At 45.8% G+C, this 23,368-nt stretch overlaps 1 protein-coding gene across 1 annotated transcript in view; it reads right to left on the bottom strand.

The window, feature by feature from the left end:
* Positions 1 to 7,621: 7,621 nt before the first annotated feature.
* Positions 7,622 to 23,368, bottom strand: part of LOC145341520 (phospholipid scramblase 2-like) — a 30,611-nt gene continuing 14,864 nt past the window's right edge. Inside the window, exons 4-7 of the mRNA XM_080186500.1 lie at positions 23,034 to 23,195; positions 10,955 to 11,116; positions 7,889 to 7,967; positions 7,622 to 7,776 (exon numbers count right to left, since the gene is read on the bottom strand). Coding sequence (XP_080042626.1) covers positions 7,935 to 7,967; positions 10,955 to 11,116; positions 23,034 to 23,195 — 357 coding nt within the window. The 3' untranslated portion in view covers positions 7,622 to 7,776; positions 7,889 to 7,934. The remainder of the gene's footprint in view (positions 7,777 to 7,888; positions 7,968 to 10,954; positions 11,117 to 23,033; positions 23,196 to 23,368) is intronic.

Consider the following 23,368-nt stretch of genomic DNA (forward strand, 5'->3'; position numbering starts at 1 on the left):
CCTGCCTCTCTCCATCTCCCCTGCCTCCCTCCATCTCTCCTGCCTCTCTCCAGCTCCCCTGCCTCTCTCCATCTCCCCTGTCTCCCTCCATCTCTCCTGCCTCTCTCCATCTCCCCCTGCCTCTCTCCATCTCCCTCTGCCTCTCTCCATCTCCCCCTGCCTCCCTCCATCTCCCCCTACCTCCCTCCATCTCCCCTGCCTCTCTCCATCTCCCCCTGCCTCTCTCCATCTCCCTCTGCCTCTCTCCATCTTCCCCTGCCTCCCTCCATCTCTCCTGCCTCTCTCCAGCTCCCCCTGCCTCTCACCAACTCCCCTGCCTCCCTCCATCTCCCTCTGCCTCTCTCCATCTCCCCCTGCCTCCCTCCATCTCTCCTGCCTCTCTCCAGCTCCCCCTGCCTCTCACCAACTCCCCTGCCTCCCACCATCTCCCCCTGCCTCCCTCCATCTCCCCTGCCTCTCTCCACCTCCCCTGCCTCTCTCCATCTCCCCTGCCTCCCTCCATCTCCCCCTGCCTCTCTCCACCTCCCCTGCCTCTCTCCATCTCCCCTGCCTCTCTCCATCTCCCCTGCCTCCCTCCATCTCCCCTGCCTCTCTCCATCTCCCTCTGCCTCTCTCCATCTCCCCCTGCCTCCCTCCATCTCCCTCTGCCTCTCTCCATCTCCCCCTGCCTCTCTCCATCTCCCCTGCCTCCCTCCATCTCCCCTGCCTCTCTCCATCTCCCTCTGCCTCTCACCAACTCCCCTGCCTCCCTCCATCTCCCCCTGCCTCTCTCCATCTCTCCTGCCTCCCTCCATCTCTCCTGCCTCTCTCCACCTCCCCTGCCTCTCTCCATCTCCCCTGCCTCCCTCTGCCTCCCTCCATCTCCCCCTGCCTCCCTCCATCTCCCTCTGCCTCCCTCCATCTCCCCCTGCCTCCCTCCATCTCCCTCTGCCTCCCTCCATCTCCCCCTGCCTCTCTCCACCTCCCCTGCCTCTCTCCATCTCCCCTGCCTCTCTCCATCTCCCCTGCCTCTCTCCATCTCCCCTGCCTCTCTCCATCTCCCCTGCCTCCCTCCATCTCCCCTGCCTCTCTCCATCTCTCTCTGCCTCTCACCAACTCCCCTGCCTCCCTCCATCTCCCCCTGCCTCTCTCCATCTCTCCTGCCTCCCTCCATCTCTCCTGCCTCTCTCCACCTCCCCTGCCTCTCTCCATCTCCCCTGCCTCCCTCTGCCTCCCTCCATCTCCCCCTGCCTCCCTCCATCTCCCTCTGCCTCCCTCCATCTCCCCCTGCCTCCCTCCATCTCCCTCTGCCTCCCTCCATCTCCCCCTGCCTCTCTCCATCTCCCCCTGCCTCCCTCCAACTCCCCTGCCTCCCACCATCTCCCCCTGCCTCCCTCCATCTCCCCCTGCCTCCCTCCATCTACCCCTGCCTCCCTCCATCTCCCCTGCCTCTCTCCACCTCCCCTGCCTCTCTCCATCTCCCCTGCCTCCCTCTGCCTCTCTCCATCTCCCCCTGCCTCCCTCCATCTCCCTCTGCCTCCCTCCATCTCCCCCTGCCTCCCTCCATCTCCCTCTGCCTCCCTCCATCTCCCCCTGCCTCTCTCCATCTCCCCCTGCCTCCCTCCATCTCCCCTGCCTCTCTCCATCTCCCCTTGCCTCTCTCCATCTCCCCTGCCTCTCTCCATCTCCCCCTGCCTCTCTCCATCTCTCCCTGCCTCTCTCCATCCCCCCTGCCTCTCTCCATCTCCCCCTGCCTCTCTCCATCTCCCCTGCCTCTCTCCATCTCCCCCTGCCTCTCTCCATCTCTCCCTGCCTCTCTCCATCCCCCCTGCCTCTCTCCATCTCCCCCTGCCTCTCTCCATCTCCCCCTGCCTCTCTCCATCTCCCCTTGCCTCCCTCCATCTCCCCCTGCCTCTCTCCATTCCGTCTGCCTCTGTCCAGCTCCCTACCATGCCCCAGTCCCCGATACACTGTGACTGGCACCACCATACCTGCTGCAACTTTTGTGCTGATAGATTGTCAAATCCTCTGCCCTTGCTGTGAGGATGCAACAACGCTGTCTGTCAAATCCCGGAACCCAGCCCGAGCACTACCTCCAAAAACATTCCACAGTCCACATTGCAATGGCTGATGTTTAAAGTGCACCATCTCTGCAAGGAGAGTGTCTGACCCTTTGAGTGATGCAAAAAACCGGAACCCTAATTAGGCTCATGTGGTTCAAATTTGATAATGGACACTGTCTCAGCTAGTAGAAATGTCTAACGTTATGATACTGTGCATTCAGTTGCTTTTAGCACCTGCAGAGGATTCCTGCTTGAGCTGGTTTGTGCCATGTGAGCATACCAGAGGTATGTGGTGCCACAACGTGTACCCTCAGGAGGATGATTGGGCAGCAGTTCAGCAGAATCTAGCTTATGCCCCTGTCTCCATTAATGGGGACAAAGTAGGAATGGTCAAGAGCTTCATGTTTTTAGATGTTCAGATCATCAACAACTTGTCTTGGTCCCCCTATGCCAACACTATAATTAAGAAAGCCAACCAACGCTTCCACTTCCTCAAAAGACTAAGGAAATTTGGCATGTCAGCTGTGACTGTCACCAAGATTTGCAGATGCACTATAGAAAGCATTCTTTCTGGTTGTATCACAGCTTGGTATGGCTCCTGCTCTGCCCAAGACCACAAGGAACTACAAAGGGTCGTGAACGAAGCCCAGTCCATCACTCAAACTACTTCTCACCCCTTGACACTGTTTCCATTTCCCGTTGCCTCGGAAAAGTAGCCAGCATAGTTAAGGACCCCACGCACCCTGGATATTTTCTCTTCCATCTTCTTCCATCGGGATAAAGATACAAAAGTCTGAAGACACATACCAACTAACTCAAGAACAGCTTCTTCCCTGCTGCTGTCAGATTTTTGAATGGACCTACCTTTCATTAAATTAATCTTTCTCTTCACCCCAGCTATGACTGTAACACTACATTCTGCACCTTCTCCTTTCCTTCTCTATGAATGGTATGCTTTGTCTATATAGCACACAAGAAAAAATACTTTTCACTGTATGTTAATACATGTGACAATAATAAATCAAATCAAATCACTGTTGCTGTGATTGCCCCATGAGGGGTCACGTGGTCTGGGTGACCAGAAGGCACTTAGCAAGGGGAATCTCCCCAGGGTAGAGGAGTTCTCCTCATGCGAAGGTTCATTGAATTAGCTGCGAGAGTGCGGCTCATGTGACTTTCTTGTCAATAAAGTTTGACTGAACAAGTTCCCGAAAGTACATCTATGACTGATCAAAATTTCATAGCATAGACGTCCCACTTTTTAAAATGTATTCTTTCATGGGACTAGCATTTACTTCCCAATTGAGAAGTTGGCAGAAGAGCTTGTGCCCAACCAGGCACGGATTTGATGGGGTTATGGTGGGAATCGGCTGAACGATTTAAGCAATCTAGAGCGGCTACAAATTAACTCCTGCAAAAATAATAAATTATTTTTTTCTCTATTCATTCATGGGCATTGCTGGCTGGTGAACATTTATTACCCAGTTGAAAGTTGCCTGAGGACCGTTGAAAGTCAACATATTGCTGTGGCTTTGGACTCACATGTAGTGTCGATGGAATAGGCCAGACCGGGTAAGATAGAATCATAGAATCCTGCAGTGCAGAAAGATTTCCTTCCCTAAAGGACACTAATCAACCAGATTGGTTTTTCCGACAATCGATAATGGATTCATAGTCATCGGTAGATTCTTAATTCCAAATTGAATTCAAATTCCACCATCTGCCATGGCGGCGTTTAAACCCAGAGACATTGGCTGAGTTTCTGGATGAATAATCTAGTGATAATATCACTAGGCCATTGCCTCCCCTTCCCATTTCAGGGGAATAGATCATGACCTCACAGTACGCAGCTTTCATCTACTTTGTGCCTTTAATCTTTATTTCTTCGAGAAAGCTTCAAAATCAATATAACTTCATGCCATTCAGTATGCAATAGACAGACAAACAGATAATTACTCACAAATGCAATAGGAATCCCAATTTTCACCAATCACGTCTCAATTAAAATTGGGGTTTCACCCATACGGTGAGTTACCATCAGAGTGACCATTCTTAAAATAGAGAGGACGGTCTAATTTTTTTAGTACTTTCTAGTAGTGTTTACTCATCTAATGAACAAAGCCCCCAACATTCCAATCATTAGACTTACAGTATTGGCTTCTGAACAAAGAAAACTATTATCAGTGTTTCAATAATACCATTATATTAGAGAGAACAATGTCGAGGTTTGTTGGCATGTGTTTAAAATGCAAACATGAAATTGGTTTGCATTTTTGAAAGTCTTAGATTAAACAAGTATTTCACAAAATGATCCATTTGGGACAAGTGTATCACATGCTTTTTTCGTTCTTGAATCCTTCAGCAGGTCACTGTTAAGATAAGGTCTTTAAGTTAGTTTTCACCTCCAGTCTTCCCTAAATCTGTACATTTCAGGGGAATCTAGACAAGCATGAGGGAGATCAGATTTGAGGATTACAATGAAAGAAGCTTTTTTTATTCATTTGTGGGCTTAGGATGTTGTTGGCTGGCCAGTATTTATTGCCTATCCCTAATTGCCCAAGGGCAGGTGAGAGTCAACTATATAGAAACATGGAACAGTACAGCACAGTACAGGCCCTTTGGCCCTCCATGCTGTGATGAGCTTTGTCCAAACCCAAGATCAAGCTTCCAAACCCAACATCAAGCGTATAGGTCAAGAACAAGCACATTGCTGTAGCTCTGGAGCCACATGTAGACCAGATCAGGTAAGGATGGCAGACTGCCTTCCCTAAAGGAGATTGGTGAACCAGATGGTTTTTTCTGACAGTCAGTAATGGTTTCATGGTCATCAGTAAATTACAGGTTTTTTTAAAAATTCAAATTCCACCATCTGCAATGACGCAATTTGAATCCGACTCCCCAGAGCATTAATGGAGTTTCTGGATTGGCCATTGCCTCCCCAAGATTTAGATGAGGAAAGATGGAAGAGACTCGTGTGGAATGTAAACTCTGACATAGTCTAATTAGGCTGAATGTTTGTGTGTTGTACAAACCATGTAATCCTATACAATGCCACTTGAAAGCCCAAAGTTTGACCTGCTTCGACTACTCGTCTGTTTTGTTAAGGAGCATTGGTGAATCAGTGGCCAATATTTTCCACCCCCCTCTTCCCCCCGTGGCAATTTCCAGCAGTGGAATGGACTCACCACTAGCTGTCAATGGGATCTCCTCGTCCCATCCAGATTTTGCAGGGTTTGCCTGCTGCATTCCGTGAAACCGGTCTGGGGTTTGGGGGAAGATGGGGGGGGTGGGGGTTTCAGTGGAGCTGGAATATTCCACCAGATATACAGCAGGGAAAGGCAAATCATATCCAACATTTTTTTTAACCTTAAAAATCTTTATTCGTTTCTATATCTATCCATTTCCTTCGCCAGTTATGGGGGAGGTTGGGCAGGGGGTGGGAGGTGGGGTGTGGGTCATTATTTGATGTGTGTTTATGTGTTTTTTTGGTTGAGTTTTGAACACCCATTAAAATAAAGTATGACCATGCTGGAGAATGGGACTAATTCTCCGTCCTTATGCACACAGAGCGAGAATCAAACAGTGTCAAACGTGCTGCTCAGTTTAGGTTGCAGACATGAGCTCCCTTTACATAGCTATATCAATATGCTTCCATCCTTAATGAACTAAAGTGGGTCCTCATTTCCACCACCAGAAAACTCAAGGGGCTCCCAAATTAAAGTCATTCTAATGGACATCAGTGTCCTGGGTAAATGTGCTGCAGTCACAGGTTCATCTGGAAGCAGCAACGTGGTGGTAACAGTGGTTAGCACTGCTGCCTCACAGCGCCAGGGAGCCAGGTTCAATTCCAGCCTCGGGTCAGCATCTGTGTGGAGTTTGCACTTTCTCCCTGTGTCAGTATGGGTTTCCTCCGGGTGCTCTGGTTTTCTCCCACAGTCCAAAGATGTGCGGGTTAGATTAATTGGCCGTGCTAGACTGACCCTAGTGTTGGGGGAGTAGCAGAATAAATACTTGGGGTTATAGGAATAGGGCCTGGGTGGGATTGTGGTCAGTACAGGATCGATGGGGCAAATGGCCTCCTTCTGCGCTGTAGGGATTCAGTGATTCTGTGAAGTATCCGATTTGAGTGAAGCAAAAAGGGCAGGGCAGAACTTTAACTGAAGAGACAAGGCATGAAACACTTTGCCCAACCCTGTGCTTTGTTCTCTGTTTCTTTAGAAACATTATTTTACAGAAAGGAATTGTTTGTATTAAGGAAGCAAGTTTGCCTGGAGTTGGCCAGTGAGCTTGACACAGAGAATGCGTATCACCTGTAAAATTTAACATTAGTCAGCAGCTGCACAACTGCCACTTCTAAAAGACTTGAGCTTGCAACTATGCCTCAAGTGTTCAAACAATTGGCTCCTCTGTGTAGAATTTCTTCTTTCACCATTTGTAAATGGACCAAAACCAACTTTAAAATAGCAGAGGAATGAATTCCACTCATGAGCTTCAAGAATGCATATACTGGATTCTTCAACAACTGCGGTTATAATTTCTGTTCCTACTTTTTCCAGGCAGCAGGTTCTGGTGATGATTTTATGATTGATATTCTGGATCCAGTATTGCTTGTTCCAATGGCATCCTTCTTTTGCCTTGTACCATTACTCCTTTAGTTATCTATTAGTGCCATGAGTAGGCTGATATCAATGCTGCAATGAGGTTACTGTGAAACTCCCTTAGTTGCCACACTCGGGCGCCTGTTTGGGTACATGGAGGGAGAATTTCGTATGGCCAATGCACCTAATCAGCACATCTTTCAGACTGTAGGAGGAAACTAGAGCACCCGGACGAACCCCACACGGACACAGGGAGAACATGCAGATCCTGCACAGACAGTGACCCGAGCTGGGAATCGAGCCCCAGTACCTGGCGCTGTGACCCAGCTGGGGTTTTCCAGTCCCGCTGCAGTCAGTGGAGCTTTGGCTGAGCGCCAAAACTGTAGAGGGGGGTGGGGGTGGGAAGAGAGGTTTGGGGGGTGGGGAATGAATGAGACAAGAGAACCTCGGCTGAAATCTCTCTCTTGTCTGCCACCTTTTCACAGACCTAGCCTTGTGTTATTTTCTGTCCCCCCCCCTTCTTTTCCCCAACCCTACACTCGCTGAATAAACTATTACGGCACCAATTACTTCCAATTCTAACGAAAGGTATTCAAGCTCAACCTCAAACGAATGAGAACGTTCATATCTGATTGCATGGCAGTGCAGGCTCAAGGGGCCAAGCAGCCTACTCCTGCTCTTCAATTGTACGTCCCACATATATGGTATGTCTGATACATTAACTTGTTATCTCTCCACAGATGCTGCCTGAGGCATTGAGTAATTCCAGCATTTTATGATTTTTATTTAAAAATAAATACACTTGCATTCCATGGTGCAGTTTCAAGATCTATTGCATGTGTACCTGAGAGGAAAATTATTGCATGTACCTTCTCCCTGCAGCCATCCCTAAACCACCCCCCTCCCAACCATCCCCTCCCAGGAATAGTCTTCCCCCCATCCCTGCCCCACCGCCATCCTAGTTCTCCGTTCTTCCTTCAGTGCCTTCTTCTCCCCCACATCTTCAACATGGTCGTACTTCACTTTACCGGGTGTCAAATCCAGAGGTCATTGGAAGCAATGTCCTCCAGGAACTGCAGATTCCTCAGTAATAGGGAAAAAAAAGCCTCGAAATGGCTTCACATTGTACTTGATGCCTGTAAGTTCAATTACAAAAGTTATTGTGTACAATCGGAACATTATGATGAATTAATTCCAGTCAAATTCTGTGCAGGGAAGAGAGGAGGACTCACTCCTGTGCTTACTCACTTAGACTGTACCTTTTTCTGTCCACCACGTCCCAGTCATCTGCTTCTCATCGCCGTGAGGTTTCGAAGTACATAAAATCCTGCAAATGAACAGTTTCATTCAGCATCCACGTGGACAGCACTTCTGATGTAGAAAAACATCCAAATGTACTTCACGTAAGAACCATCAGATAAAGGCCTGACACTGAGCCAAGGAAGAAGAAAGGAGGGGAAGGAAGCTGAATCCTGGAATAGATCTGCAGGACTTGGGGGGGCAGTGTTGGGGGTTCTAGAAAGACTGGGGTCCAGATAACTGAAAGCAGAGCTGCCAAAAGGTGAGGCAACCAGGGCAAAGAAGAACAAAGAACAATGCAGCACAAGAACTGGCCCTTCGGCCCAACAAGCCTGCATCAGTCACTTTGCCCTACCGAGACCAACTGCCTGCATCCCTCTATTCACAGCCTGTTCATGTACCTATCCAGATAAAATGTCGCTAATGCATCTGCCTCAACCACCTCACATGGTAGTGCATTCCAGGCCCCCACCACCCTCTGTGTAAAAAAAAACTTCCCTCACACATCTCCACTGATCCTTCCCCCCTCCTTATCCTAAACTTGGGCCCCCTTGTGATTGTCATTTCTGTCCTAGGAAAAAGCTTCCAACTGTTCACCTTATCCAAGCCTCTCATCATTTTATAAACTTCTGTCCGGTCGCCCCCTCAGCCTCCATCTTTCCCGTGAGGACAATCCCAGTTTATTCAATTGAACGTTTTCACTTTGGGTGGGATTCTCCAGCTGCACACAGAGCCGAGACTGGAATTCCTGTCCGAGCCCGGGGAATGGTCCGTCGAGTGTCCTGTCTCACACATTACGATTCCCGCGACAGGTGAGACAGGAGAATTTTGGCCTTTATTCTTAGCATGTGCCACCAGAAACTGTGCAGAAGCTGGAGATTATAATTGCTGTTTACCTCTTTCCCAGAAGTCTGGGATATAAATGTCATTTGAAGGCATTAATGGTAGTTTCAAGGCATTTACTCCTTGGAAATGTTGAAACTGATACTTTATCTTTAACCTTAATTCTGTAATTGAAGTTGTTTCCCTTTTAGCTAAGGACTTTAGCGACACAGATGGTTTTTTATTACAATGCTTTCATGGTCACCATGACTCACACGAGCTTTCAATTGCAGACTTATTAATCAACTTAAATCCTACCTACTGCCAAAGGGCGGCACGGTGGCACAGTGGTTAGCGCTGCTGCTTCACAAGGTTTGATTCCCGAGTTTGGGCCACTGCCTGCGTGGAGTTTGCATGTTCCCCTCGTGTCTGCGTGGCATCCTCCCACAGTCCAAAGATATGCAGGTTCGGTGGATGGGCCGTGCCAAATTGCCCCTTAGTGTCAGGGGGACTAGCTAGGGTAAATGCATGGGGTTATGGGAATAGGGCCTAGGTGGGCTTGTGGTCAGTGCAGACTCGATGGGCTGAATGGTCTCCTTCTGCACTGTAGATTCTAAAGGTGGGATTTTAACCCATGTCCCCAGAGCATTTGCCTGTGTCCTTGGATTACTCTCCCAGTTACACCATCACCAATGTACACAACGTTAGTTAAATAATTTTCTAGGTTGACTACGAAAGCGAGGCATGAATCCTGGTTTTGTCTTGGGTTGGGTGGGGATAGGCAGGAAGCAGTGGTAAACTCTTGATGGTTCCTCGTGCCATGAGGTTAAGGTTGACCTGGTGGGAAAAATCACAACGGCAGTCCCATTGCTAAAATAGCATTCAGGCCAGAATTATACTCTTGAAGTTTGACCTATTAATAAGGCCCCTCTTTGCCTTCTGTCACGTGTGCTTTTCAGCAGCTTAGAATCACAGAATCCTACAGTGCAGAAGGGGGCCATTTGGCCCATCGGGTCTGCACCGACAACAATCCGACCCAGGCTTTATCCCTATTACCCCATGTATTTACCCTGCTACTTCCCCTGACACTAAGGGGCAATTCAGCTTGGCCAATTCACCTAACTCCCACATCTTTGGACTGTGGGAGGAAACAGGAGCACCCAGTGGAAACCCACGCAGACACGGGGAGAATGTGCAAACTCCACACACGGGCACCCAAGCTAGAAATTGAACCTGGGTCCCTGGCGCTGTGAGGCAGCGGTGCTCACCGCAGTGCTACTGTGCCATACTTAAAGAAGATTGGGTTAAAACAGGAGGCTACGATGCACCATTGGTTAAGTTCTTTGAACAACTTTAACTGCCTGACAGCATGGGGACAAACAGGTAGTGTTACCATCTCCCCTGTATAAATATTATCATAGCAGAATACTATTCCCTCTTTTGGGTCTAAGTCTCTCTCAGGAGATGCTTTATTGTGTCCACTTTGTCTTCTTACTTCCCAGACTAATCCTATTCTCCTGCTTTCTCCTCAAAGTATTCTCCTTCTTCTCCAACTAATGGTCTTACATCTTTCCTTGATTCTGCAGCCAATTTAACAATGATCACCACTTGTGATAAAAGCATTTCTTGTGATAATTGTATGGGAATGACTTTTTTTACTTCCCTTTTTATTCACACATTGCTTATTTTTAACTCAGTTTTGTACATAGCTGGTCTTGTGGTGTGGTGGCTGTGTCTTTTATCTCTGGGTTCAAATCTTACTTTGATGACTGGATGGCCAGGGAAGGTGTTTTTGCAATATGCTAAAACAGATTGTAAGTCCTGAAACAGCAGCTTCTAAAAGACATACGGGTGGGATTTTACAGCCTTGCTCAGGTGAGACTGGAAATTCCCGCCCCAGGTCAACGGAGATTCCCGTTGTCGAACCTTTGCCCGTGTCGATCCCATGGTGGGTGAGGTAGGAGAGTTCCAGCTATTACATCTGAAGGACACATATTGACAGAAATAGTCCATCTATGTTTAATCCTACAGTTTCTAAAGAAAATATATTTTCAATTCTTTTACTCAATTTTCTTGCAATCTTCTTAATTTGCGAAGACACCAATGGCTGATCTCTCTGTAATTCAGGCCCTCTCAGCTCTGCTGTCAAGCTGAATAAACAGTCACATATTTCACTAAAACCTTCATACTTACAATTAAAAAACAGGCACCCAACAGAGTGGCTTTAATCTTTACATCCAATGTCATTGGAAAACTGATCGTAAAGTTATCTACATCTGTGAGAACTTCAGTAAGAAATCCAGTCCAGTTCTTTACTATTTTTCCGATTGTTTGAGATCCACTCAGGTTTTTAATCTGTAATAAAACAGTAAACATTGTAACAATGCAAGATCTCCCTTGGCACCCCTTCCATAAACATTCACTCCCTTCATTCACTCTCTCTGCCCAGTGGCGTTCGTCTATAGCTTGTGCTACAGGAACTCACCAAGGTTCCTTTAGACAGCAGCCTCCAAATCCATCTCGAAGGATAACAATGCCATACAAGGGGACACCACCACCTGTAAGTTCTCCTCCAGTCATTCACCATCCTGACTTAGAAATATTTCGCCGTTCCTTCACTCTTGCTGGGTCAAAATTTAATGTTGGAAATTTAATGCTGGAATTTAATGTTGGCAAGTGTGAGGTGGTCCACTTTGGTAGGAAGAATGGTAGGAAGGACTATTACTTACGTGGCGAAAAACTGCAGCAGGCGACGGTGCAGAGGGACCTCGGGGTCCTTGTGCATGAGTCGCAAAAACCCAGCCTGCAGGTGCAGCAGGTGGTCAGGAAGGCGAATGGGATGCTGGCCTTCATAGCGAGGGGGATTGAATATAAAAGTAGGGAGGTCTTGCTGCAGCTGTATAGGGCATTGGTGAGGCCGCAGCTGGAGTACTGTGTGCAGTTTTGGGCGCCGCACCTGCGCAAGGATATTTTGGCCTTGGAGGGAGTGCAGAGGAGGTTTACTAGGCTGATACCGGAGTTGAGGGGGTTGAGCTATGAGGAGAGGCTGAATAAACTAGGCTTGTACTCGTTAGAGTTTAGAAGAATGAGGGGAGATCTCATTGAGACGTATAAGATGATGAATGGGATGGATAGGATAGAGGTGGAGAGACTCTTCCCGCTCAAAAAAGACAGTAGGACTAGGGGGCACAGCCTCAAGATAAAGGGGGGGCGGTTTAGAACGGAGTTGAGGAGGAACTTCTTCACTCAAAGGGTGGTGAATCTCTGGAATTCTCTGTCCATTGAAGTGGTGGAGGCTGCCTCGCTAAATATTTTTAAGAAGCGGGTTGATGGGTTTTTGATAAGAGAGGGGATTAAGGGTTATGGGGAGAGGGCGGGAAAGTGGAACTGAGCCACGACAGATCAGCCATGATCTTATTGAATGGCGGGGCAGGCTCGAAGGGCCAGATGGCCTACTCCTGCTCCTATTTCTTATGTTCTTATGTTCTTATGTTCTTAAAATACTGGGACATCCTCCTGAACTGCAGTGGTTCATGAGGTAAATTGCACATCGTCTTCTCAAGGGCAATTAGGGACGGACAATAGATGTTATTTATTGTCATTTATTCAGTTACTAGTGATGTACCACAAGGATATGTTTTGGGGCCACTGTGGTTTGTCATTTTTATAAATGATCTGGATGAGGGCGTAGAAGAATGGGTTAGTGAATTTGCAGATGACACGAAAGCCAGTGGAGTTGTGGACAGTGCGGAAGGATGTAACAGGTTACAGAGGGACATAGAGAAGTTGCAGAGCTGGGCTGAGAGGTGGCAAATGGAGTTTAATGCAGAAAAGTGTGAGGCGATTCACTTTGGAAGGAGAAACAGGACTACAGGGTACTGGGCTAATGGTGAGATACTTGGTAGTCTGGATGAGCAGAGAGATCTCAGTGTCCATGTACATAGATCCCTGAAAGTTGGCACCCATGTTGATAGGGTTGTTAAGAAGGCGTATGGTGTGTTAGCTTTTATTGGTAGAGGGATTGAATTTCAGAGCCTTGAGGTCATATTGCAGCTATACAAAACTCTGGTGCAGCCACATTTTGAGTATTGCGTACAGTTCTGGTCGCCGCATTATAGGAAGGATGTGGAAGCATTGGAAAGGGTGCAGAGGAGATTTACCAGGCTGTTGCCTGGTATGGTGGGAAGGTCTTATGAGGAAAGGCTGAGGGACTTGAGGCTGTTTTCGTTAGAGAGAAGAAGGTTAAGAGGTGACTTAATAGAGACATATAAGATGATCAGAGAATTAGGTAGGGTGGAAAGTGAAAGCCTTTTTCCTCGGATGGTGATGGCTAGCACGAGGGGACATAGCTTTAAATAGATATAGGACAGATGTCAGAGGGAGGTTCCTTACTCAGAGAGTAGTAAGAGTGTGGAATGCCCTTCCTGCAACAATAGTGGACTCGCCAACATTAAGGACATTTAAATGGTCATTGGATAAACAAGGTCATTGGATGATATTGGAATAGTGTCGATTAGGTTGGTTTTCACAGGTCAGCACAACTTCGACGGCCAAAGGGCTGTACTGTGCACTAATGTTCCGTGTTCTATGTTGGCCTTGTCAGCACCGGGCACATCCCGGAAAATAGTAAAAAATCTATTCAATGCTATTTCAAGTTGAAAAGAAAAGCTTGCATTTGTTTCACACCTTTTATGTCTTCACAATGTTCCAAAATGCTTCACAGCCAATCAAGTATTTTTGAAGTGTAATCACTGTTGTGGTGTGGGCTGCTGCACAGGCCAAGCTGCATATAGCAAGGCCCCTTAAAGAGTTAACTGAGCTTATGGTTTTGTGGTAAGTTTATTTATTAATGTCACAAGCAGGCTTACATTAACATGGCAAATAAGTTGCTGTGAAAATCCCCTAGTTACCACATGTGGTGTCCATTCAGGTACACTGAGGGAGAATTAACAGATAAAGCACGTAACCAGTTTGTCTTTCAAACTATGGGAGGAAACTGGAGCATCCAGAGGAAATGCACGCAGATGCAGGGAGAATGTGCAGACTCCACATAGACAGTGATCCAAGCTGGGAATCGAACCTGGGTCCCTGGCACTGAGAGGCAGCAATGCTAACCACTGTGCCATCTTGCCACAATAACATTCCGCCTCAGAGTCAGCAAGTATAGAGTCCACGTGCCACTCTAGACAGCCTCACCTAGTCATTGGAGGGGGGAGGCTTTGCATTCTGGGTTGAGGCCTGGTAGAGGACGTCTGTGCCCAATAAGAGAAGGTGCTTCCTACCCTCACCCGCCCTCCAGCATGGATAGCTGCATCTTTCTGCTTCTGCTTGAAAGCATCGGGTAGAAGGTACCGCAATGATAAAAGAGGTAAAAACAACATGAAGCCATCTGAACTCATTTCCGCAGTAAGTGATCCTAGAGCCTCATGACTTAGAACCTGCGTGGCAGCAAGACGAGATCAGGTAATCAGCAAAAGGAAACTTGAGACAGGATGAAAAAAATGTGGCATTGTGAATTATCTGGACTGCGCTGTCTGAAAGAGTAATGATGTGATATTTCAGCTTGGATCTCAAACTCATGTGTATAAGAACATAAGAATATAAGAACTAGGAGCAGAAATAGGCCATCTGGCCCCTCGAGCCTGCTCCGCCATTCAGTAAGATCATGGCTGATCTTTTTGTGGACTCATCTCCACTTACCCGCCCGCTCACCATAACCCTTAATTCCTTTACTGTTCAAGAATCTATCTATCCTTGCCTTAAAAACATTCAATGAGGTAGCCTCAACTGCTTCACTGGGCAAGGATTTCCACAGATTCACAACCCTTTGCGTGAAGAAGTTCCTCCTCAACTTAGTCCTAAATCTGCTTCCCCTTATTTTGAGGCAATGCCCCTAGTTCTAGTTTCACCTGCCAATGGAAACAACTTCTCTGCTTCTATCTTATCTATTGCCTTCATACTCTTGTATCTCTCTTCACTCCTCTGAATTCCAATGAGTATAGCCCCAGTCCACTCAGTCTCTCCTCATGAGCCAACCCTCTCAACTCCGGAATCAACCTAGTGAATCTCCTCTGCACCCACTCCAGAGCCAATATATCCTTTCTCAAGTAAGGGGACCAAAACTGTACACAGTGCTCCAGGTGTGGCCTCACCAGCACCTTATATAGCTGCAACATAATCTCGCTGTTTTTAAACTCCATCCCTCAAGCAATGAAGAACAAAATTCCATTTGCCTTCTTAATTACCTGCTACATCTGCAAACCAACTCCTTGAGATTCCTGCACAAGGACACCCAGGTCCCTCTGCACAGCAGTATGCTGCAATTTTTTACCATTTAAATAATAGTCCATTTTGCTGTTATTCCTCCCAAAATGAATGACTTCACATTTACCAACATTGTACTCCATCTGCCAGACCTTCACCCACTCACTTAGACCATCTATATCCCTTTGCAGACTTTCAGTGTCCTCTGCACACTTTGCTCAGCCTTTATTTTGCTGTCCATAAAATGATTAAACTGTGATGGATAATCAGTGCTTTTTACTTCCTGCTTTCCTGTCTGTTAGAATTCTTTAACATTATTTGTTGATTGGCTTACTTGATGACATATTATTTTTGCTGAACTAGAATTAACTGCTTGAACTGACGGCAGAATGGAAGTATATTCAGGAGCAACCTTCAAAAAAGGATTTGGTCGATATTTGAGAAAGAAATATCCTCAAGACTAGAGGAAAGGGCAGGGGATTGGGACTCATATAGTGCATTCAGAATGCTGACACACACAAAATGGGTTGAATGGACTCTTTCTGTGCCACATAGTTCTTCTGAGCGGCTTGGATTTTACAGTTGCGATAATGGCAAAATTATCAGCATTTGCTACCATTATAATTGTGAACCTGTCAACAAACGCTGGTGCCTCCACAGTGCAGGCACGCTGAAATCTAAATGTTACTGTCAATGATTTGTGACACCTCGCAGGGTGCGCTATTGAATGGAAATCTTCTCAAATCACTTAAACTGCATGAACATCCACTTTTATACCACATGACTCATTGTAGAAAGCCAGGATTCGCCAATCTCATCTGTGAGTGGGATTCTCTGGTCAGGCTGTTAGAAATGGACATGTGGCTGAGTGCCAAATTCTTCATCCTTGCTGGCAGTGGAACCAGAGAATTCCATCCATTATACCTCATTGGAAGAGGTGTAACTGGGTTTATAATGGCATTACGAGTTCATAAATATTGCGAAACAACCTCTCTGGATCTGAAGAAGTAATTTTCTATTTGTGGAATGTCAAATTTCTCCAAAATGATAAAAAAAACCTGATATTTTAAATACTAAAAAAAACATTTTTGATGTTGCTTGAGATATTTGGCATGTCAGCTATGACTCTCACCAACTTTTACTGGTGCAACATAGAAAGCATTCTTTCTGGTTGTATCACAGCTTAGTTTGGCTCCTGCTCTGCACAAGACCGCAAGGAACTACAAAAGTTCGTGAATGTTTCCCAATCCAACATGCAAACCAGCCTCCTATCCAATGACACTGTCTACACTTCCCGCTGCCTCGGCAAAGCAGCCAGCATAATTAAGCATCCCGGACGTTCTCTCTTCCACCTTCTTCCTTTGGGAAAAAGATATAAAAGTCTGAGGTCACTTACCAATTGACTCAAGAACAGCTTCTTCCCTGCTGCTGTCAGACTTTTGAATGGACTTACCTTGAATGAAGTTGATCTTTCTCTATGCTTTAGTTATGCCTGTAACACTACATTCTGCACTTTCTCGTTTCCTTCTCTATGGACGGTATGTTTTGTCTGTATAACGCGCAAGAAACAATACTTTTCACTGTGTGTTAATACATGTGACAACAATCAAATCAAATCAAATATTTCAGCACAACTTTGATTCCATGCGTATGTCCCAATCTTTATTTTGTTGTCTGTAAAATGATTAAGCAGTGAAGGCTAATGGACACTTTTTTACTTTCTCCTTTGCTTCTATGAGAATTCTTCAATATGATTAGCTTGTTTGGCTTACTTGTTAATTTTGCTGGATGCCAGATAACCCTTTTAGCTGACATCTGTTGTGCTTGCCACACAGTCTATTTTAACCTTATATGATGGACAAAGAACTGCGAGTAGATGTCTTGTTAGTACAGCCAATATTTATTTAAGACACACAATCAATAATCACCCATCCAATCAACAATAAGTTATCTTACAGAAAATATTAATGTTCAAGTCCAATACAAGACTGTTTTTTGCGTGACTGGTAAGTACCCAAGCAAATATTGGCCTTTATCTATGCACTGGCCTCGGTCGTCTTCTGCATACTCTGGTCCTTTGATCTGGTCTGGCACTCTGGCTCTGGTCTACCTTCCTTCTCAGGTGTGGTGGCTCTCCTCGTGCAGGTCATTGCTGGCGACGGTCACCGGTGTTGTAGCTTGCTCGTGGGGTCAGAGAGAGCGAGATTCTTGGTTGCACAGCGTCCTTTATACCCCGTTGGGTTTCGTGCCCCTTTTGGCCATTGCCAACCAATCGATCAGGACTTGATCACCCTGATCGATAAAGTCCAGTTGGGTGCTGCCACACCAATCTCTGGCTATGTCCCCAACGGCCATGTCTGTAGGTGCTGGGGGGGCACGTAGAATACGCACCTCCCTCCCAAATAAGGAGTTACGGCACCCCTATGCCTGGTAAACAAACCAGTTTGACCAGAAAGTCTCTTTTGCCCTGGAGATGACCCATAGCCTGTGTATTCACCCGTCTATGTTGCAGCCTGTTTATCTGTCTTTTAGGCTGCAGCCTGTCATTTTAGTTCTTGCCCAATTGTCCCAGAGTGCTTTACGAATTGCCATTTTAGATGGCCCGTTTGGCCACACACCAGAATGAAAATAAGATTGGGAAAGGCGCAACCACGCCCACAGAGATTGCTAGATTTTTGTCTCCAGTTTTCTTCGAGATCAGCTGTGAGCACTTTAACTTCACTGATGACAAAACCTGGACCTACTTTCCTAAAACAACCCAGCAGATGATGGAATCTGTTTTTGTCAAGTTAGTCAGAGTTCCTCGGGCCACCGTTCAGAGTTCTCCTGCTCTTCCTTTTGTATTATTTATTTTACTTATTTATTGGTGTCACAAATAGGCTGCACAAGAAACAATACTTTTCATTGCATATTTAACACACATGACGATAATAAATCAAATCAGATCAAACTATTAAGGGTAGATCCAGGGCCTCACTGAATCTACATTTGTATCCATTTAGATATCTCACCCTGGATCCTGTGAGATTTAACCTTATGCAACAACCTACCATGCGGTACTTGTCAAAGGCCTTGCTAAAGTCCATTTGACAACATCTACTGCACTGTCCTCATCTACCTTCTTGGTTAGCCCTTCAAAAAATTCAATCAAATTTGGGAGGCATGACTTTCCACTCACAAAGCCATGCTGACTGTCCCTAATCAGTCCTTGCATCTCTAAATGCCTGTGGATCCTGTCTCTCAAAATAACTTCCAACAATTTACCCACCACAGATGTGAGGCTCACTGGCCTGTAGTTCCCAGGCTTTTTCCTGCAGCCCATCTTAAGCAAAGGCACAAGACTTGCCACTCTCCAATCTTCAGGCATCTCACCCGTGACTATTGTGATTCAAATATCTCGGCTAGGGGACCCGCAATTTCCTCCCTAGTCTCCCACAATGCCCTGGGATATACTTCATCAGGTCCCGGGGATTTATGAGTCCACATTTCTTTAGGGCAGCATGGTGGCACAGTGGTTAGCACTGTTGCCTCACAATAGCAGGGATCTGGGTTCGATTCCTGGCTTGGTTGCTGTCGGAGTCTGCACATTCTCCCTGTGTCTGCATGGGTTTCCTCGGGTTCTCCGGTTTCCTCCTACAGTCCGAAAGACATGCTGGTTAGGTGCATTGGCCATGATAAATTCTCCCTCAGTATACCTGAACAGGTGTCGGAGTATGGGGACGAGGTGAATTTCACAGTAACTTCATCGCAGTGTTAATATAAGTCTTATTGTGACACTAATAAATAAAATCTAGAAACCCTAAACAACCAAGGGAGCACCTATAATCAGAAACCACTCACACACTTGACTCTTTTTCTTACCATTTTACTGACATGTGTATCAAAAGGCTAATGCAAATGAGTGTTGAGATCGCTTATGCAAGGTGCATCTATTACTCATATTTTGTTTGCCAATTAGAAATGCAGTTAGCCACATCTAAGTTCCTAAGTAGAAGCGGCTACCAATTAACATATTCAAAGTTTCAAGCTATGCGCATAGGTTCCATTAATATACCACTCACATAGCTAACATTCCATTCGATGTGTGCTCTGCCTAAAGACAGGCCCTTGGCTCAGGCTGCTGCTGCTTTGTCGTGAGACATTTCCCTTGGTAGATTTTGTCAGGAGATGGTTTGTGGGATTTCAGGCAGGATTCTGACTAAGAGGCACTCAGCCATAATCCAAGCCTTAATGCAACGCGCAAGAAGAGGGCAAACAGAAAAGGTCTCAAATCTACCTCAGCCGGAATGGGCATATAATTATCCTGAACCACACTCTAACCACCATCATATCCATTATAAATAATTAGAGAGACAAATCATTGATGGCGATGGACAGGATTATGAAAACAAGCTGTTAGTTTGGCACCACATGTTGAGATATCACTGCTGACCAATTTCAACCCAAATGGCTCTGTTCTGAATTTCCGAGGGCTTTGGAAATGAGACACAAATGAGGACAAAGAGCAATGCAGCACAGGAACAGGCCTCTGGCCTACTAAGTCTGTGCCGATACACTGTTTCTATTCCTCTGTTCACCTCCTGTTCATGTGCTAATGAAGATACACCTTGAACATTGCCAAGGTGACCTCCACTGGCGGTGCGCTCCAAACACCCACCACCCTTCTTGACTTCTTGCCTTGACAGAAGAATCCATCTTCTACCTGCAATAGTTTGTGCTGCAGATATTGCAGAGTTGTTAAAGTAGTCATTCCTTTTGACCCAAACCATTTCAACAAAGGTTTTGCACACAGGTTGACAATCCCACACACTGAACTAGGTGTGTTGTTACGTACAACCATGTGAGAAGTCATTGCAACACAGTCATTTTTCTGAAGTCATGCAATTCCAAATATCCAAGTCATGAGTCATAGTCACATGACACTCCCTCTATGAACAGGGAAGTATCTGTTCAGTTGATGAGCCAAAGACAGAAAAGTTAAGGAATTAAGGCATAACTCAGAAATTGCTGTTGGCAACCAGTGGTTAACATTGCTGCCTCACATTTTCAATTTCTGGCTTGGATGACTGTGCGGAGTCTGCACATTCTCCACGTATCTGTGCGGGTTTCCTCTGGGTAGTCTGGTTTCCGCCCACATTCCGAAAGACACGCTGATTAGGTATATTGGCCATGCTAAATTCTCCATCAGTATACCCGAACAGGAGTGCGAAAACTTGGAGATTTTCACAATAACTTCATTGCAATGTTAATGTAAGCCTACTTGTGACACCAATAAATAAATTTAAAATCTTAAGAACATAAGAAATAGGAGCAGGAGTAGGCCATCTAGCCCTTTGAGCCTGCCTCGCCATTCAATAAGATCATGGCTGATCTGAAGTGGATCAGTTCCACTTTCCCGCTCTCTCTCCATAACCCTTAATTCCCCTGTCTATCAAAAACCTATCTACCTGTGACTTAAATATATTTAGCAAGGTAACCTCCACCACAGAGAATTCCAGAGATTCACCACCCTTTGAGTGAAGAAGTTCCTCCTCAACTCTGATCTAAACTGCCCCCCCCCCCGCGCCCCCCCCCCCCCCCCCCCCCCCACCCCCAGCTTATCTTGAGGCTGTGCCCTCTAGTTCTGCTATCCTTTCTAAGTGGGAAGAATTTCTCTACCTCTACCCTATTCATCCCCTTCATTATCTTATACATCACTATAAGATCCCCCCTCATCCTTCTAAACTTCAACGAGTACAGACCCAGTCTATTTAGTCTCTCTTCATAGTCCAACCCCCTCATCTCCGGTATCAGCCTAGTGAACCTCCTCTGCACTCCCTCCAAGGCTAATATATCCTTTCTCAAGTGCAGCGACCAAAACTGCACACAGTACTCCAGCTGCGGCCTCACCAGTACCCTGTACAGTTGCAGCAAGTCTGCAGCTGTTAAATCTTAAAACATTTAAACTTTGTTCTGGTTAACATTTATTACCTGATGAAAACAGATTGAAGTGATGTTAATCCGAACTTCTCAGAAGAAACTGGTCAGGTGGTCTCTTAGCCATCAGGAGCTGGAGGGTTAAAATGTAGACCTACTGTCTTAAGCAGGCGGTGAGGATAGGATTACAGTTAACCTGTCCAACCTGCTCAAGACTGGTGAGGTGCTTTTTATCCGATTTATGTTGCGTCTTGATCTTCCTGTTTAGCTGCTCTCTCCAGAAAGTCCTCTTTAACATCAACAAGGTGCTTAAAATGGGTGAGAAGTTGTGGAAAGATTGAGTATGCTGGTTATTAGACCATAGGAGCATAAGGTATGAGGGCTGAAGTAGGCAATTTGGCCCATCGAGTCTGCTCCACCATTCAATGAGATCATGACTGTTCTGATATGATAACCCTCAACTCCACTTTCCCACCTAATCCCCATAACCCTTGATCCCCTTACAGATTAAATATCTGTCTATCTCAACCTTGAACATTCTTAATGAACCAGGCTCTGCAGTTTTTTTTTGTTTTTATTCCAATTCAATCAAATCAATTCCAGCTTAGAGTCTCAACAAATTGAGACATTCCTGATCCAAGCTGACAAGACAGGGCTCTCACTTCCTGTCTTAGGCTTGATCTACATGATCCAAGCTGATTGGAGTAGGCATAGCTCCTCCTCCAAGGCTTGATCTCATTTGCATCTTAGCCAAAAGGCTGAGGTGCCGCATTTAAAAATTGCTTCAAATGAAACTAAAATGCAACCTAATGACTTCAACCAAGCACAACATGTCGATACTACACTTGAACTTAGCCAAAAGGCCAAGAAACCATAAGAATTCCATAGCTTCACTACCTTCTGAGGGAATAAATTCCTCCTTATCTCTGTCTTAAATAGACGACCCCTTACTCTGAGATAATGCCCCTGGCCCTATTCTCTCCCACAAGGGGAAACAACTTCTCAGCATCTATCCTGTCAACCTCCTGAGAATTCAATATGTCTCAATAAGGTTTAATCTTTTTCATCTGAACTCCAATGAGTACAGGCCCAACTTACTCAAGCTCTCCAGATAAGAAAATCCCCCTGTATCCAGGATGAGCCTAGTGAATTTTCTCAGGACTGCCTCCAATGCTGAGATATCTTTCCTTCAGTGAGAGAAACAAAACTGTTACCTACATTCCAGATGTGTTCCTGTTTGTTATGTGGTCTTTTCTCTCATTTCTCTTTCTAGGTCCTACCACAGTGATTACACTTCAAAACTTTGTTACTGGCTGTGAAGAGCTCTTCGGCATCCTTCGATCATAAAAATCCAAGTGTTTTCTTTCTTTTAGTGTTTATGAAACTGACTTGGAATACTCTGCACGCTCTCCCTGTGTCTTCATGGGTTTCCTCCCTGTGCTTCGGTTTCCTCCCACAGTCTGAAAGATGTGCTGGTTAGGTGCATTGGCCATGTTAAATTCTCCCTCAATGTATCCAGACAGGTGCCAGAGTGTGATGACAAGGGGATTTTCATTTTCACAGTAACTTCATTGCAGTGTTAATATAAGCCCTACTTGTGACACTGGTAAATAAACATAAAACAAAATTTTGCAATTGACAAACAGCAGTGTTATAATTAGATGCAACATATCTTTCTTCGATGTTGAATAGACAGCAACATCTAAGTTTAAAGTTTATTTATGACAATCACATGTAGGCTTACATTAACACTACAATGAAGTGACTATGAAAGTCCCCTAGTCGCCGCACTCCGGTGCCAGTAATTAAATGCAATATTTTCATTCGTTCCATCCGTCTAGAATAGGTTCATTTTTATTGGGAGGAATGAGGAATAATGCCGAGGTGTAACTTTAGGGGGAATAGTCGTATGATGATTGTTCTATTTTACTGATTCCAAGCTTTTGTTGCAATTCCGAAGAAAAGTCTATTTCACTCTCCCCAGACACGCTGACACTACTCAGCACTTTCTGCTTTTACTTCAGATCTCCTGTGTCTGCAGTATTTTGCTTTTGGTTTATTTGTACCAGTTGGACCAATGTAAAGGGCATACCTTAAATTCAACTGAACGACTGCAGCTCGTGAAGCAGCATGGACCACGGATCTTCAAAACTGCATTTTTGTTTTTATCTTGGATTATGAATTTCGGCAAGCATGGGTGCCATGCTTGGGCAACGTATCCTATGGGTTCGCCAGGTGGTGCTTGCACCTCCAACTGTGAATGAGCAAAGAAAATAGAACAAAGTCACACAAGCAGTAACATTTCAGTACTGGAATTGCTATCCATGGTAAGTAAGCAGCTTCTAGCTCAGAAACGTGCTGAAAATATGCTGTGCCAGGAAGATGGCACCGGAGGCAACTTCTTGCGAGCTACACCCAGCGTACCCT

The sequence above is a fragment of the Carcharhinus amblyrhynchos genome, chromosome 3 (assembly GCF_965287045.1).
Source record: "Carcharhinus amblyrhynchos chromosome 3, sCarAmb.v2.hapA, whole genome shotgun sequence".
Classification (NCBI taxonomy): Eukaryota; Metazoa; Chordata; class Chondrichthyes; order Carcharhiniformes; family Carcharhinidae; genus Carcharhinus; species Carcharhinus amblyrhynchos.